Source organism: Rhopilema esculentum, chromosome 17, assembly GCF_057945365.1.
Source record: "Rhopilema esculentum isolate cy_ngs chromosome 17, ASM5794536v1, whole genome shotgun sequence".
Lineage (NCBI taxonomy): Eukaryota > Metazoa > Cnidaria > Scyphozoa > Rhizostomeae > Rhizostomatidae > Rhopilema > Rhopilema esculentum.
The window spans coordinates 959239-976353 of record NC_142831.1 but is presented as its reverse complement, the minus strand read 5'-3'; the positions used below and the strand labels follow the sequence as shown (position 1 = coordinate 976353).

Genomic DNA, 17115 nt, shown 5'->3' with positions numbered 1-17115 from the left:
CACTAAATTACTAAATTCAAAAACTTGTTTTCCTTACAGGCTAACATTCACTTGTATTTTCCGAGGGTTTTTTATTTGCTATTATTGTGGGCCGGTTTGATCAAAATTTGCCTGGGCCAAAAAAATTAGCCAGTCCGCCCCTGGTTGCCGCACTCACTTTCTATTTTGCGCGTCTCCCAAAGTTAGGCAAAGTTAGGCAAGGGCCTGAGTGGGTACAAGTTCCCCACATTTTAAACTTTTGCCAGGGCAAAAATTTTCAATGCATCAACCTCTCCCCCCCCCCCCCCCCCCCCTTCAATAAAAACTATGAAGTGACGTCTTTTCATGCTCTTTTCATGATCGAAATAATAACTAACTGGCCTTCTTTTTAGCAGGTAATGTTATGGAGATGTAGCAAAGCCCTGCCAAAGGAAATGAGCGGGTCGGGACGCTAGGAGGAGAGGAAAATGAGATCATGTTTTTGACCCTGGTTCAAAGTTCCTGGTTCTTTTTCAGTTTGTAGGTCCTAATATGCTAGGTTTTTCAAAACCGATCGTTACCGCTGCTCTGGAGCCACCTCTAACCAGATTAGTGAAGAAATATTCCTATTCTTTAAAATGCTGAAAGCATTTGATAAACAACATCTAACAATCAACCCGGTTCAAGGGAGAAGTCAATGTCTTCATTCTGCCCAAAATCTATAAATGAGCACCGTCCTAAATGTGGGGCATTACTTCAAAAACGGAAGAATTTATGATCTGTAAATAGGTAAACGTTGTGAGGTTAGAGCCAACTTGCTATAGATAGGAATTAAAGCTTTGTCTACATAACAGGGCTCGTACCAACAGGGGTACAATGAAACCATGTTCCCTACACTTTTCAGTGTGAAGCATTGTTAATGATTGATAAACAAACCTTATCCTCTATATGGCCACATCTGTTTAAAATCAAAGCACAGCCCCTCCTGTATGTTGTTGCTTGGAACTATGCTTAGAATTAGAAGCATTGAAAGTTGGCCATAAATTCTCTTAAGGAACAATCTTTTGAATTCGGGGTTGGATATTGAAACGTAAAGCAAACAACAAGGAAAATATTACGTTCTGATACACTGAAAGGAAATCTTTGCATTTTGTTTTGTTCCATTCTTCTTAAGGAAAAAACTGCAATGCGTTCAATTTATTTGACTTTTGAAAGTACTATTACGCAGTGCCACCGGACGCAGGGTTGAACAGGGGGGGGGGGCCAAAACGAATAAAAAGAGAACAAATATTTTTTTCCCGAAACCTTAGTAAGTGCCAAAAATGGTACAGACCTCACGGTAATTTAGTCATTTATAAAAATAATTACATACGTTGGATAAAGTTAAATTTATCTTTGCTGAAAGCAGACATGGCTATGTACTCCATTTAGAGACCACGCACTCTTAATCATGATTAATTGTATAGCTTTCCATCTCATGGCCTTCAAAGTTTTTGAGATTGTAAATCTCTCTTCCATGTATGATTTATACTTCTATTACAATACGCTGTACTTATTTTCCTTATAATTTGCATTGTAAGTGGACTTGGTCCTGGGTAAGAAGCAGGCACACATCCTTCTTTCATACTTGTGGCAGGCGCATTATACTAAAAAAATGTTCAGATTTATTGCAACATACCAACGAATCCAACCCAAAATATGAACTGAATGGAATTTTTTAATTCTTAGTCTCTATGTACTTCAAAGCGAGTTCCAGTCCCTATCTCTTTCTAAACAAAGTTTCAGCCCTATTCGAATAATGATTTTAATTTTCTTACTTATATATTTAAAAATTTAGTCCCCCTTGGTATTCGCACCCTCCCATCCCCATTTAAACATAAATGTGTTCGCCTCCATGGAATATTTTTCGAAAGCTACAAATTTTATGGATAAGTCATCTTCACACAATCGGCTGAAGGTGCGGACACATTCTTCACTGCCAAAGCAAATTCAATTTGTAACATTGATTAGGTTTATCTCATCAGTCTTATGAACGAAACAAGTTTTTAACTCTCCTTAAAATTGATCTGGGCGGCTCAGTCAGTTGGTCAAACGTAAAACATGTGAATTCCGAAAATTTGAAAAAAGCTAGAATTCAGGGACATAGAATCTTGAAAATAGAGTTACATTCTTAATCAGCCAGAGGAAGCACAAAAAGGGCAGGAATTTACTGATATGATGTTGCAGATAATTTTTTGGGTAAATCATTGGCATATTGAAGTACAACAAATTTTGCAGTTCGTCTAGTCTTGTATATTGTTCTAATCCTAGATAAAAAAATTAAATCTTTGGTTAAGTCTTTGTTAGCATGTAATCATTGCAGGGACATAACTTTTTCATTTCTTCATAAAAAACATTGAACAAAATGTTGTAAAGCAAGCAATATGTCGCAGCTATAGTTTAACAGATGTCTGATTTTGTTAATAAATATGTCAAGAATCATAAGGGATTGTTGTTAAAATCAAATTTAGTGAACTCTGCTTTTTAACTTGCCTAGACATAAGTTTAAGAAAATTAATGGCTCTAACATCCCCAGTGAAAAATAGAGTTCACTAAATTTGATTTTAACAAAAATTCCTGCTCAAGCTTGAATATTCTCAGTGAAATAAGTTACACAATTTTGGCAAAGGCACATAATAGGGTACATTTTTCTCAACCCAGAATCAGAGATAGGGGTCCAGTTTTTACTTTCAAGAACACACACGATATACATTGGACCAACTGACTGTGCCCACCGGAGACTTGATCGGACCTTTCACTAATGATTTTGTTGCTGAAGGCACACTAAGAAAATTTTCTCGCGAAACTGGCAGTCTCCTTCGCAGTTGATATTGTTCATCACAGGAGCTTGCGCTTCTTGCATCAAGACCAAGTAAAAATTTAAGGAATTTTCAGTGAATGGTCCTCCAACAACTTCCAGAGTTATGTTATTTTACTTAGTTTCTAAAGGCAGAATATCTGGCAGTGAAAAAATACACGCAATATATTTTTCGAAAAGGGGCACTTGTTTATACTTTTCGCAAACAGGAGTGCCCTGTACCCTCGTGGCCCTCCTGGCTCCGGCGGCCCTGTTACTAGAAACTTAACATTTAACAGTCTTTAAAGTTCTGAAATTTTTGTGTGTTGAAAATTCTTCAATTGTTCTTTGACTAAATCATTTTTCTTTATGCCTTTCAACAGCTCCTTAGCTTAGCTTGTAACTGGACTATAGACTGTGGCTACTATTGAGAGAATCAGGAAGAATGTTTGCTTTTTTCAAGGCTATACTTTGAACTGATCTCTTCCAATGCAAAACTTTTACAGTCAATGCGTGTTCTTTACATCAAGTCCAAAATGTTGAAGTAACCCCACCCCGTTATGAACTCGAAAGAAGGATTAAATAATTGGGTATATAGTAGCGCGAATGTGCCAATTTGAGGGGTATATTTCCATAATATGACTACAAGAATTTTTGACAATTGGGCAAGTAGATGCAATTATGGGTATATATTTCCTCATTTTGATAGGAATAATGCTAATGATTTATTTGAAGTCTTCCAAATTTCAGCCAATAAACAGCTTAATCCAGGTAAAGCCTTATATTTTGCCGTAAAGGCCTACAAAGACAGTCAATAAAGGAGTAAACCAATTTCTTTAAAGATGTAAAACCTGGATTTTGAACCATATGTTTTTTTCTTCATTTAAAGACTGTCACCAACAACCTAAGCGTTTCAGTACAGTTAAAAAGTTTCAAACAACTAATTATATTTAGAATTGAAACTCACTCTTGCAAAACAGTCTCCCCTAATGGTTTTTGCAGCCCTGATTTTTCTTTAAAAGAACCTTTGCAATTGATGAAGGTGAACTTATTCGTATGGAAGAGCAATCAGCTTTTGACATGTTTTAGGTTGACTAGTTGAGAAAACAAAAGTAAGTTTGATGTATAGACTATTCGAAAGTTTGTGATTTCATCCTTCATAATTTGATAACACATAGCAGCAAAGGGGTCCTCTCTCTTTTGCGAACCAATCTATTTCTTTGGTTTTCAGAAAAGGTAATACACCCTTGCTTGATAACCGCGGCCATTTGTGGCCATTTGCAAAAGAACCATCTCTGTGTCCATATTAGGTTGTTCCGTAAAAGACTTAAAGGGCTCGAGGATTTAAGGGAAAGTCCTCAAAAATTTGGTAGGGTAAAGGGTTAAAAAACAGAAAATTCATTCCGCAAAATTGTGGAGAAGGTCTCATACACAAAACAGGACATATTCTGAGGTAATAGTCTTCCATGAAAATTTCTTAAGCACATAATTTGCCTCTTTAAGGTACGCAAACTTTGAAGTCATGTTATATACCATATACGCCACGTGTATTAGTCATGTGACCTATAAATGACGACTGCCAAGACACTGTTAGCGTTGTTCCTGAGGGCAAGGGCAAGAGGGTTGTAATGCTGGAGAAAATAAACGATAAGAAAAAAATAATATCCAGATTTCCAAGGGCTTTCAGCAATCATGGTAGTTGCAAAAGGGAAATGTGAAACAAAAGGCAGAGCAATGGTAGTCTATAAAAATATGAAAATAATCCGAGTTCTGGATAACTAGTTACAAATAATTGGCAAGTGATTAGAAATAACAGCTAGCAAACCCAAGTTATTTTAGAGAAAGACATGAATAAAAATGCAATCTGATATTAAAACATAGAGCTCATACAAAACATATAATCAATGAAATGACATGACTGAAAAACGTGAGTTGTCAACACGGTTGAGAATAAAGCTATGATAAAAAACAAAAGCAAAGGATCAGTTATCAAAAATAAAGGATATGAAAATAAAGATCAATCTATTTAAACTATTCTTATTAAAACTTATGAATTTTATGGCCAGCCTAGTTTATATAAAGACTATATATAAAGACAGATTTACCGGGGGATGTGGAGGTGTGATGCTAATAATATTGTGTTCTTCTGTAAACTTTGCTTTAATTCTGTAAAAAGCAATTTTGATATACAGTAGTATCGAAATGATGCAAAAAATTACTTTATCTATCTTCCTTATATTAAAGTTACAAACTTAATTTCAAAAATGGGCGTTTCCATCGTTTTCCAGTCACATGAAGGGTGTGACAGCAAAATAAAATCATCATCTAACACCCCCACCTCCAATCATTGCCGCTAAAATCCATCCCTAGCTATGTACATTTCAAACATATTTACTGCAATGATAATAGCAATGATAATAAAAGGCTTAAGAGCTAATTAACCCATTTAAGAGATCTAAGTGGATTAAATAAGGATATTTGAATCTATCAAAAATCATCATAATAGTCAACATAAAGTGTATCCAGCTTAAGAGACTTGAGGGAAGAAAATTTTAAGTTTAGCAAATTCTGTTGTTAAAGGCAGGCATGTTTTAGAAATAACATTATATTGTAGGGCTTTGCAGTTATAACGTTTATCACTATAATAAATTTAAAAGGAGAGTAAAGTTTAAAATATCAAAGATTCAAAAATTGATCATACGGAGCCTTTAAGTATCCTATTATGGCTATTTCAAATAAAATTTAGCAAATACCTGAAAACATAATTCTAAAATTAAAGAGCAAACTACATACATTACTAAACTTGAAAACTTGGTTTTACATTAAAAGTCATCATCAATGAGACTCATTGACTGATTTGTTGTGTCTTTTCACTCGACCCATCAGAAGTCTAGTGTAGGCTGCAAATAGTTCCTTTTCAAATGTTTCAGTCAACTTGTGATCAATCCACTTTCTAAGTTCCTGTAAAACATCATGACATACAATTTTTGCAGCTGCTTCAACAACTTTCACATGAATGTCATCTGTCAGTAATTTTGAAAGTACCACAAAAGCATTGGTACCGCAATGTTCACGAAAGTGGCAAATGAAAGCATTAACAAGCTCTGACTTTGATGACAAAAGTGCTTGCTTAAAAAATGGATCATTTTTCTGCTTTAAATCACCAAACTCTACAACATCATCAACACCAGTTACAATGTTTCTCTCAATATAGTCAACAGCCTTTTTCACAGCATCTGGGATGAGTTCTGTTACAGCCTTTGCCTTCATATTGCTGCAAAATCTCTCAGCTACAAAATCTGTGGTTTCCTTGAAATATTTAGGCTTGAATTTGAAGAAGTCGTGAATCATTGTATCTTTTAGCTGTTGTTTTGTATCAACAGAAGAAGATATCTTTTCTGTGTGTGTCAGTGGTTTTATCTTTCTAACTGCACCTACTCCTGTGCTCATCAAAACTGATTTTAACTCACTGAGATATGGGCAAAATCTTATCAGGACTGACTTTGAAATAATGCCACTGTCATCTAAAGAAAGACAATCCTTTGGTGAATCTTTATAACCATCCTTTTTTTGTACAAGCATTTGGTAAAAAGGAATTTCTGCAGATATCTTTGGCTGTTCAAACAGCCACCCAAGATGGAGAAGAATGAAAACATGATTAAGAAATGTGCCTTTTTCTTTGAACTTATAACAAGGTAATCTGTAGAAGGAAGCCAAGTTTTGAAAAGTGGACAAATTGGTTTTTCGTTTCAGTGACAATTCATCCATCATACTTAAATACAGTACAAGCCATGGTATTGTAACAATCAACCTTCTAGTCTGGTTAGCTTGACACAAAATTGCATGTGGATCAAATGGCTGAACGTCTGCTTTTGCTTCTCCAAATTCATCTGTTTGGCTTTTTGACCTGCTGTCTGTTTCATATGGAGAAAAGACAACAAATCCTAAAAATTTAGCAAGGGTTCTTGCCTTTGCGATATGCATTGAATAATCTCTTCTTACTTGCTGCATAGAATCTGTGTCCTCATTGCTTTCCAAATTCCCACTTTCCAATTGAAAGTCGGACTTATTTATCTCAAGCAGATGAAAGAGTAATGCATCCTTCAAATGCATTGAGAAATGATAATTGCAAGACCTTTCAGCAAACAGTCTGAAAAACATTTCTGCATCTGAGAAGTATGGCTTTGGGCAAGGTCCCTGCAATATCATTGGTACCACAAATCTTTTTTGTAGCTGCTGTAGCTTTTCAGGGTTGGTCTCTTTCATGTATGTAAGGAGGCTAGTAGATACACTGTTGTCTCTATTTCCAATTACAGAAAAGTCTTGTGAGCCAAGTTCTATTAGCTGTGCAACAAAAAGCTGGCTGAACTGTGCATAAGCAGGGAATTCTCTGAATTCAAAGAAAAAACTTTGAAACTGTTCACCAAGCTCTTTTTCCAGATGCCATGCATGGTTGGCGTGATTTTCTTCCCAAACTCGTACCAGCCCATAAAACTTGTCCCTCATCTTAGAAAATGAATAAAAATGGCGATCACTTATAAACGTCTTGCGATTGTGTCCTTCAATAAGAAATGGAACACCAAGAGATGTTGAGGTGTTAAACAATTTAATACTTGAGCCACTTGATGATCCCAATTCATTCAGCTCAATCTTTGAAAACTGGACTAGATCTGGTGCAAAACTTTGTAATCTCTTGTTCTGTGAAATCTGAATGAGTGTTCCCATATCCAATATTGCAGTCAATGAGGTTACTCCATCAAGAACTTTGGCAGCAAAATAAATACAGCTTTCAACAGATTCAAATATTACTTCATCCTTTTCTTTTGGTTGATTATCTCTAATATTGCAATTAACAACACTGAACAGGAAATATAGCTCCATACAAATATTACTGATCAGGTTTTCAAGCAATATAAATTTATAAACCTCAACAAAGGCATCCAACTGTTTCTTGTCTGATATATGTTCAATAGAAACAACATCTGAATATTCATCGATGAAGGACTCTTTAAGACACATACTGGAAGACTGATCAACACTTTGATTAATTTCAGAAGATTCCTCTAAGCTTTCATTAACTGACAACATTTTGATTTCTGAAGCTATTTCATTTGGTGTTGAGGTGGCTAATACAGCTGGTATTTTCTTCTCTTCGCTGGAAAGGAAAGCTGATAGAGGGATCTTGTTTGTGTTTCGCTTTCTATTTCTCATTGACTTCTCAAAGTTTTTAATTTTCTTTTCAAACAGTGAACTGTTGCAAGATGATTCGCTAGAATCTAAACTTGACTCAGAAATATCTATCACTGGTGAGCTTTCAAAAAGACTTCTAGTTTCATTATTTTTCTGTAGTGGCTCTTTGTCTGGAGTAACAAGAGTAGGTGTAATCCTTCTTTTCTGATTTTGCCTGTTTATTTGTGGCGTTGAAGTGAGTGGAGAGTGCATTAACTTGTTATTTTCATCAAAACCTCTTGAAATGAATTTCTTCTCTGGCATTGGCTCATTGCTGGTGTTTATACCATTTAGGCCCACCCTCTTTGGTTTCTTCAAATGGTTCCCCTTTCTATTCAAGCTTTTACTACCATTCTCCTTTGATCTGAACGATAGAGAATTTTCAAGAGACTTGGAACCTCCGTCAAAACTTTTTGATTTTTGCTTCTCATCTTCATTGTTGAAACGTGATGTCAAACTTGTTCGCGTACGAATTCCATTTTTTCGACTAGCTGCACTTAAAGAAGCAGACCTCTTAGGCGAGCAAGAAGCTAGTTGTTGTTCTGAAAGGTTGCGTGAAAGTTTGCCCTTTACGAAATTCAGAAAATGTGGCACAAACTCTCTCACGATACTGAACTCATCCTGATGCAGTTGTAGTTGAATGTTGACGTTCGATGAAATTTCATCATGCTTAATCCCATTAATAATTGCATTGTGATCGATTGATCCCTCTATTAGAGCATTTAGGAGATCCTCAGCCATTTATTGACGTGAGGTTTAAAGTAACAAACAGAATTTCGAATAACAGTACAGTGTACTTGCCTGGGACAAGCCGGGCGAGCATTTCCCGCCAAAAATCTGGTGGTAAGCCAGGCCTCTTGCTGGTGTCCTTTTGATTTAGTCCTTCTCCGAATTAGATTTGTGACCTTTCCATGATCTTTTCGAAGAAATATGGGTAAGCTTGTGAAAGCTTGATTATGCTTTGTATCGATCTTTGCGTAAATAGCAATAACAGACCTTACGCACACATGAAAGCACCGAGCCAGTTTTCATTTCTTAGGCCAGCATAATTGCAGCCTCGCTTCTAATGAAATGATGACGTCACAAAATCTATTTTTAGAATTTTGGATTTCGAAAGTATAACCCGAGAGAAAACCATAAAACAACTCTGAACTGAATGTGCAAAATAAGTTAGATATGTTCGAGATATAGCCCCATGATTACAGATAACCAAGGCTAAATAACAGTAAGAAATTTTTCATTGACCTTACAGTACGTATCATAAGAAATCTACAGCAAATTTAAATTACGTCCTTCACCGTGCTCTTTCTGAATCAAAAATTTAAAAGCACTGATAATGTCTTTTTATGAAGACATTACTTTGCCACTCTAACTGGGCATGCCAACCCCCTTTTCAAAGACGTAGATATTCGATATTTCTCGACCCTGGAAGTAGAGTGTACGTTAATAATCGACCAGAATAATCGATCAGTGCGCCGTTCGCATTCTCTTTGAACCTAAATGAACCTAGACAATTGATAGCTGCAAACCAAATGGATTTACAAATAGATGAAGTAAAGATAGCTGCAAACCAAAGTACCGAAAGGATTCCACAATGGTCGAAGTAAAGCTAGTTGTGATCATTTGCAATAAACTTGGATTCAGGTGCAAACGTTCTCCTTGAAGGCTCCTTCACAAATAGATGAATATTTCTTAAATCTTTTTTGCTTTCAAAATAAGTAGATAGCTCAAAGTGCTAAAAATATGTGCAACCATTACGTGGAATCTTCTGGCTCTTCTTCGCCTAGACCTTCTTCTCCTGGACCTTTTTCTCCTGGACCTTCTTCTCCTGGACCTTCTTCTCCTGGACCTTCTTATCCTGGACCTTCTTCTTCTTCCTCCCCAGCCTAAAGAAGTGGGTAAACATTGTAGATGTTTGGGTAAAACAGATCTGGGATCGTTTTACCCATCATCAAATTTTTTTCAAAACTCTTTTTGAAAATATATCCCAAAAGCCCGATCATTTTCCAACCATTTTACAGCTAACGATGATCACAGTCATATACTGTGGGCAAGGAGTGAAGAAGTCAAAACGTAAGCTTGCAATATTGAAAAGAAAAGTTTTTCACTGAAACAAATAGGTTAAAACTTCTTGCAAGATTTTTAGGGTATATTTTTCATTAACTGGTCTATGCGTTTATTTCAAAATAGTCAAATAGATTTAAAGCGACCTTGTAAGTAAAAGGTAAGCTAGATCTTCGAGTTCATAACAAATCACGCCATTTTTCTGTGTAACTTTTCAGTCCTTTAATTGAACTAGACGACTCTTCGTGGGATTATTCAAAGTTGGTACGTATCCATCGTGAATATCTTGGTCACTACTTTAAATATCAAAGTAATTCAAGTCCATTTCAGAACATTTTTGTCAATTTTAGGTTGTTGTCATCTTAGCTTATGAAAGCTGACATTCTTTTAGCATAAAAAATGCAATGCCCATGGGAAAGATATCTGGTGAAAGTTCCCAGGAATGGCAGTGATTTCGTCGATAATTTTGCGTTTTGAGTTTTGCCTTCGTTATATAAGTGTCTTGAAATTTTAAACTCCAAAAGATAAAACTTGCTTTTTGTCGACTGTCTACAAGATTTGCGTCATTGCGCAGGCGCTTTCCCGTTCCATACCTCCGCCACAGCACCCGCAATATTCCTCTTAAAATCGTGGAATATTAGGCCTAGCTTGGCTGTTGCCCCACAATCTAAATCTTTCTATATCCACGACATACGGCCTCAAAATGGGAGAACAGATGCGATTAAAAGGAACACTAAAAGGCCATACTGGATGGGTTGAGCAAATAGCCACAACTCCATTAACTCCCGATCAAATTTTGTCTTGCTCAAGAGGTAAGCGTTATCTGTTACTTTTAAAATATATTTTGATTGGTTTTCTAATTCATTTATGTCTGAAATCTTGTCGCACAAAATAAAATACTAACTAGCTCTTAAATGTATTTGTCATATCTGAGCTAGTCTCCTGCAAAACGTGCTTGTAAATATAAAAAAAGTACTTGTCTATCGACAATGTTTGTTCGTTCCAAAGTTAGGGATGATACAGGGGATAGCCCCCCACCTCATCGTCATTCAGAATTTTGAATAATATTTATGAATATTTGAAAAACCGGCTTTTGGTTAGCGCAATTTCGTTTATTGTATTCAACTAAAGTAAGTCTCATTTCCTAATTTATTCGACCCTGAAGCACAAAGGCTTCAAGCCATGCCTCTTATCTTATTATCTGTCGTATCATAACCTGACATCATTTAGGAAAATAAGAATCGAAAAAGGTTTTTATGTTATGGTTGCACAGAATTTTAAGACATTAATAGTGAATGCAATTTCTCATAGATTTTTATAAATATTTGTAGGCCTAATTAGATATTTGTTTTTTGTGAAGGAAGTTATAAGTCACTGTATGTAGTAAAGGCACTGAACTACACATGGAGGAACTAAAATTTTATTTCTGAAGTCACAAGTCATAATTTTTTCCCTTAGCCATTTGCAATATTTATCAATTTTTAATTATATGGCATAGCATTTTTCACCATTCAGGTCAACTCATGTTACTGACTACATTGTGTTATTTTTCAAAAAATATAATAAAGACAATAAGGGTTGTTAACATATTTAATAAAAACATAATAAAAATTAGCAATGTAAATATCACCATCATAGTTCCAACGTTTAATATCTTCAAGAAATGAAACTTCAAAGCAAGTTTATGATGAAGTTAAAGGTCTTATAAACAGTTGGAAAAGTAGCAAAATCAGCCAGGGGGTTGTAATATTTCTGTTATTTTTCAGTCTGTATTTGCTTGAATGACCACACTTAAATTACAACCCCCTTAATTTACTTGTGCAGTGGCAGTAATGCTTTTCTTATCCAGACTGAAGACTTTGCACCTGAAAAAGACGAGTTCTCAACTTTGTAACTTTTTCCATCCCACCATTTTTCCATTGCAAAGCCTATTAATACACCACAAAATTGGTGTTTGTAGGCTTCATCAATGATGGGATCAGAAAATGGCTTTTAGAATGGTGTTTTTTGACAAGTATGTTGGGAATAAGCATTTTGAAGACAGGGTATGACCCCTGGGAAGGTTTGAGAAAGCAGTGAATTTTAGTGAGACTTTCTCAGTTTCTTTTGTGTTATCTTGGTTCAAGCACTGAGTTTGTATAAATGTCACTTTACTGATGAAACCAACCAGCTCACTTTGAGGTGGATAAAAAATATTTTCACCCTTGAAACTTTTATTTTTCTGAAAAGTGACAAATCAGTTGACATTAATGAATTTCTTAGATTTGATGCGTGCAAAAACTTCATAGTTTCATTCTGTTTCAGATAAAACTTTGATTCTCTGGGAATTGACAAGAGATGAGATGAATTATGGCTTCCCCAAACGATGCTTGAAAGGACACAATCACTTTGTGTCAGATGTTGTCATGTCTTCAGATGGACAGTTTGCTCTGTCTGGTTCCTGGGATAACACCCTTAGGCTGTGGGACCTTAACACGTATGTATAACATAAACAAATTTTTAAACTTTTTCATATTAATAATTATTTTGCTGAAAACTATTCAGGAGCATAAAGCGTTCATGGCAAGGCTTTTTGTTAGAATGATATTGCTAGTTAAAAAGATCTTTAAAAACCTTCTTTTGAATACATCAATAGCCATTCCAGGTGTCTGCCACTGCTGCCAGGGTGTGTGTAGCAAAAAATTAATAAACACTGTTCTTGAAAATGGCTAAGGAACCATTTTGCTTGAGAGACGAACTCCTCCTAAGGAAATCGTTGTTATTGATATGATGCAATGGATGTCACTTTAATGATGAAAACCAACCAGCTCACTTTGAGGTGGTAAACATTTTTTCACCTTTGAAACTACCACTATCTGAAAAGTGACAAATAAGTTCATGTTTTTTTAAACCTGTATTTTTTGTTAGGGTTTGTTCAGCAAAGTATCTGTTAATTTTTAGTCTAGGCTGCTTCTAGTAAAATTGACAAACAGTTTTAAACTCTTTTCAATAATACACATTTTTTTATATCTCCAGCTGAGTAGACAGGTTTTAGATTTAAAATGCTCATAATCTTAAGCATGTGAACAAGATTTCAGTAATGAAATAAATCAAAGCAGCATTTACAACCACTCTTGTAATGATTAAAAGTAAAGAGATAGTTGATTTTGTAAAGAGTACTTTCACATTTGAATTCATGTTGGAGAAAGCAAGCTACCTGAATATGGTGCATGCTACATCGGATTTGTTTTGTCTTTTCAGAGGTAAAACTACAAGAAGATTTGTTGGACATACCAAAGATGTCATGAGTGTGGCATTCTCTGCTGACAACAGACAAATTGTTTCTGGATCAAGGGACAAGACAATCAAACTATGGAACACCTTAGGAGTCTGCAAGTACACCATCACTGTATGTGTTTTTATTTTTACACAGTTGTAGCTCAGTCAAGCTTGGATCCAACTTAGAATGGACAAGCAAAATTTGAAAGGTTCACTAAGAAAGGTTTAAACATTTTGCAAACTGAAACAGAGCAGAAACATCAGCTTAATTCCATTTAATGGAGATGTTGCTTTTTGTGATGTTTTGATTCCCTTAAACCACTGAGATGTTAGCAATTTGGTTTCATGTTCAATGTACTGAAAAATGTTTGGGTGTTGTCTGTTTTATGTATAGATTTGCTTTTTATATCTATCAGGCATATAAGTACACCTTGACTTGTCAACCTTTACCATGTATCATTTCATAAACTTGTATATACTTTTCTGTTTTTTTTCAAAGGATGATTCACACACAGAATGGGTCTCTGCTGTACGATTTTCGCCAAACACCTCAAACCCAATTATTGTTTCTGCTGGTTGGGACAAAGTTGTCAAAGTTTGGAACCTTACCAACTGCAAACTGAAGACCAACCACTATGGACATAATGGATACTTGAATACAGTAACAGTCTCACCTGATGGTTCCCTTTGTGCTTCTGGTGGAAAAGATGGCCTTGCAATGCTTTGGGATCTCAATGATGGCAAGCACTTGTATACCTTGGACAGTGGTGATGCTATCTCTGCACTGTGTTTCAGTCCTAACAGGTATTGGCTCTGTGCTGCTACTGGGCCTAGCATCAAGATTTGGGTGAGTATAATCAATCCATTGTTAAATCTTTTGATTTATTTTGCCAAAAGCAGTTCGGAACAATTAATCTCATGCTGCATTACATTGTTTTGTTTGAAGAAGAACAAAATCATTCATAAACAAATTTTGGGTGCAAAAATGAATGCTGGTTGATGATGAAATGAAAACAATGAGTGTTAAATGTTTAACTTCAAACCCAGTGCTGATAGAAACTGCTTTATGATGAAAACCTACCAGCTCACTTTGAGGTATCCAATGTGTTGCCTTTGAAAACAGGTTCTTCTGAAGGCAGTAAATAATGCAGTTATCTGTTTGAATGACTTGTTGTTATATCTTTTGCCTACATTGTACATAACACCAAAGGGAGAGTGGAGAACCTTACATAAATGGAATCTATTGGTACAAATGTCTTTGACTTTGGGCTTTTTGTCTTGAACAAAAGTTTAATTGGTTAGAAATACGAAAGGATCTGAATCTTCCTATACACAGGCCTTCCTGGGAAAGCTGTTCGATCGCACTCGCAGGTGCTGGTACATGCTTCCCCATACCAAGGAGTGTGTTTAATCGCACGCCTATTTTTGTTATAATTTTTTTGTTTTTAACCAAAGCATCGGAAACTAAAAAGGTGACAAAAAAGCAAGAAATTGTTTGGTGTTGTTTTTTATATGTTTTACCGGTCTTGCCAACTGTCCTGAGTCCCCGTAATCATTTTGAAACACAGAAAAAATTATTGTTGCATCAGAGCTAGTAGTAGTCTGGTAAACTTCATTCTTAGGCTGCAGAAACCATTATTATATGACAATTTGCAATCATCTTCTAGCCCAGTGCTTGTAAAAGCTAAGTCCCATTTTTTCTCATGTGCTAATTTATTCCCAGGAAGGCCTGCATACATGATTTCTACCAATCATAGTTGTTTTCAAGCTACTTTATTTGCTATGACCTTCTCTGTTTTTCTCTCCAAAAGTATGACAGTAAGTTTTAATTAATTGGTGTTATGTGCAAGGACATCCATTTGAAACTTGATACTATAAACATATGTATGGTAAGTGGGATTCTCTGTGAAGGTGTTTTCATTTTGGTGATGTTTTACTGTTGTTTACAGGATTTGGAATCTAAATCTGTTGTTGACGAGCTGAAACTAGAGGTCATCAGCATGAGCTCAGGCAAAGACAAAGGCGCTGACTGCAAATCTCTTGCTTGGTCAGCAGATGGACAGACCCTGTTTGCTGGCTACACTGACAATGTCATTCGTGTATGGCAGGTTCAAAAGAATGTATAAAACTCTCAACAAGCATACCAAAATGCAATGAATTTAGAAAATTCTAAAAACAGAAATATTGTAATAATTGTTTTCTTGTGTCATCTCTTTTCCTTTATTGATAGTTTGATAAACAAGGGTTGAAAGTTTGATAAACAAGGAATGTGAACTGTGCATAGAAGAACTGAAGTATCTTCTTCTATTCACAGGTATCTAAAATCAGCACCAAATGCAAAAGCGCCTTTAATATCAATGAAAAGGATTTTAGGATAAGAAAGCATATAATAAATCAGTTAGTTAGTTAGTAGGATACATCTATTTCTCTAAAACTGTTCACTAGATTGTACATAACTGTTCACTAGATTGTACATTGATAGGTAAGTTGCTTCCTCAAGAGATGTGATTTTGTTATGGCAACGACATAATAAACTCAGATACTATGCTGCTTTTAAAAACTGGTGATCTTGTTCTCATGTCTAATCAACATAAACCTTACATTAAACCAACATCAACATATTTATAGAAAAGTTAGACTCAGAAGCACGTTTAGAGGCTGTAGCCTTAAAAGCATCAAAACCTGTGGCATTGGTAGAGTGAAAAGCTTCAAATTAATAGTACTACTAGACGTTTAAGTTTTTGATAAAAACGTTCCTCTAAATATTTAAAAAGTGTGGGTTTCATGTATGTTTTTTTGACATGTCAAAATAACAGATCTGTTATTCCTTTAAAAAGTCTATTTGTCTATTCTAGGAGAAAAGTTATTGTAGTCACATCCCATTTTCTTGAAAGATGCATCTGCCTTTACTTCAAGCAGTTAACTTTCGGTAAAAATTCTAAAAAATATCGAAACACCCTTCAAAAATTTCTTACCAATGGATGAAATAGAAATAAAAAGACTGGCCAAAATTATAGCACCAGCTTGTGATACCCAGTAGTTGGTAACTGCTCGGAAATGGGGACTTAGCTTCAATTATTATTACCAGGAAATAGCTTTGGCTCAATCGATAAGATTAGGTATGGAAGCAAGATATAATGTTGCAGCTATTGATTTTATTGGATAATTTTCTAACGCAAGTTTCTTATTTGTTTCAATATTTGTTTATTTAGTTTAATCATAGGTACTTAAACAGCCGTGTGCAATTAACATGCATGCATACTTACTACTTCTCGGCTTTGCAGAAAATAATGAAATAATACAGTACCTTATTATCGACTGTTTCTTTGCCGGTGGCCTTTTCTTCTGACCACTAAGTGTGTGTAAGATGAAATTAACCTTATACACTTTGTGGTCAGAAGTCAAACACCATTGAGAAGGGGGCTATAGCCCCCACTTTTGCCAAAAAATTCAATAAATCTACCAATGGATCAAAATAAAATAAATCAAACTACTTTTTATTTGGTTTTAGCCCCCTCACTTTCTCAGCCTCCCCCCACTGTTCTCAACACACCGCGGTGCCTGAGAAGCACTTGCATTTTGACCCTTCTAATATTGTGCGCCTACAGGGATGCCAGATTAGATTTTGGGGTGAGGAGGACTCCAGACAGTTTGGCAAGCTTTTATGGTAATTTTCCACCACTACCTTCGATATGATGACATTAATATCACACTTCAGCAAAGAGTGGGGGGATTACAGCCCCTCTTTCCCCCCGGCTCCGGCGTGCCTG

The 17115-nt window shown here is 35.7% G+C and overlaps 2 protein-coding genes across 2 annotated transcripts; one reads left to right on the top strand and one right to left on the bottom strand.

Moving 5' to 3' along the window:
* Nucleotides 1-4660: 4660 nt before the first annotated feature.
* On the bottom strand, nucleotides 4661-9237 carry LOC135696362 (codanin-1). Its single transcript, XM_065215736.2, has one exon. The coding sequence runs from the start codon at nucleotides 8762-8764 to the stop codon at nucleotides 5630-5632; it is 3135 nt and encodes a 1044-aa protein (XP_065071808.2). The 5' UTR covers nucleotides 8765-9237; the 3' UTR covers nucleotides 4661-5629.
* Nucleotides 9238-10698: 1461 nt separating this feature from the next.
* LOC135696406 (small ribosomal subunit protein RACK1) lies at nucleotides 10699-15554 on the top strand. The gene is made up of 5 exons (XM_065215789.2): nucleotides 10699-10899; nucleotides 12392-12563; nucleotides 13328-13475; nucleotides 13845-14192; nucleotides 15295-15554. Exons 1-5 carry the CDS (start codon nucleotides 10791-10793, stop codon nucleotides 15469-15471), a joined length of 954 nt encoding a protein of 317 aa, XP_065071861.1. The 5' UTR covers nucleotides 10699-10790; the 3' UTR covers nucleotides 15472-15554.
* Nucleotides 15555-17115: the final 1561 nt, after the last annotated feature.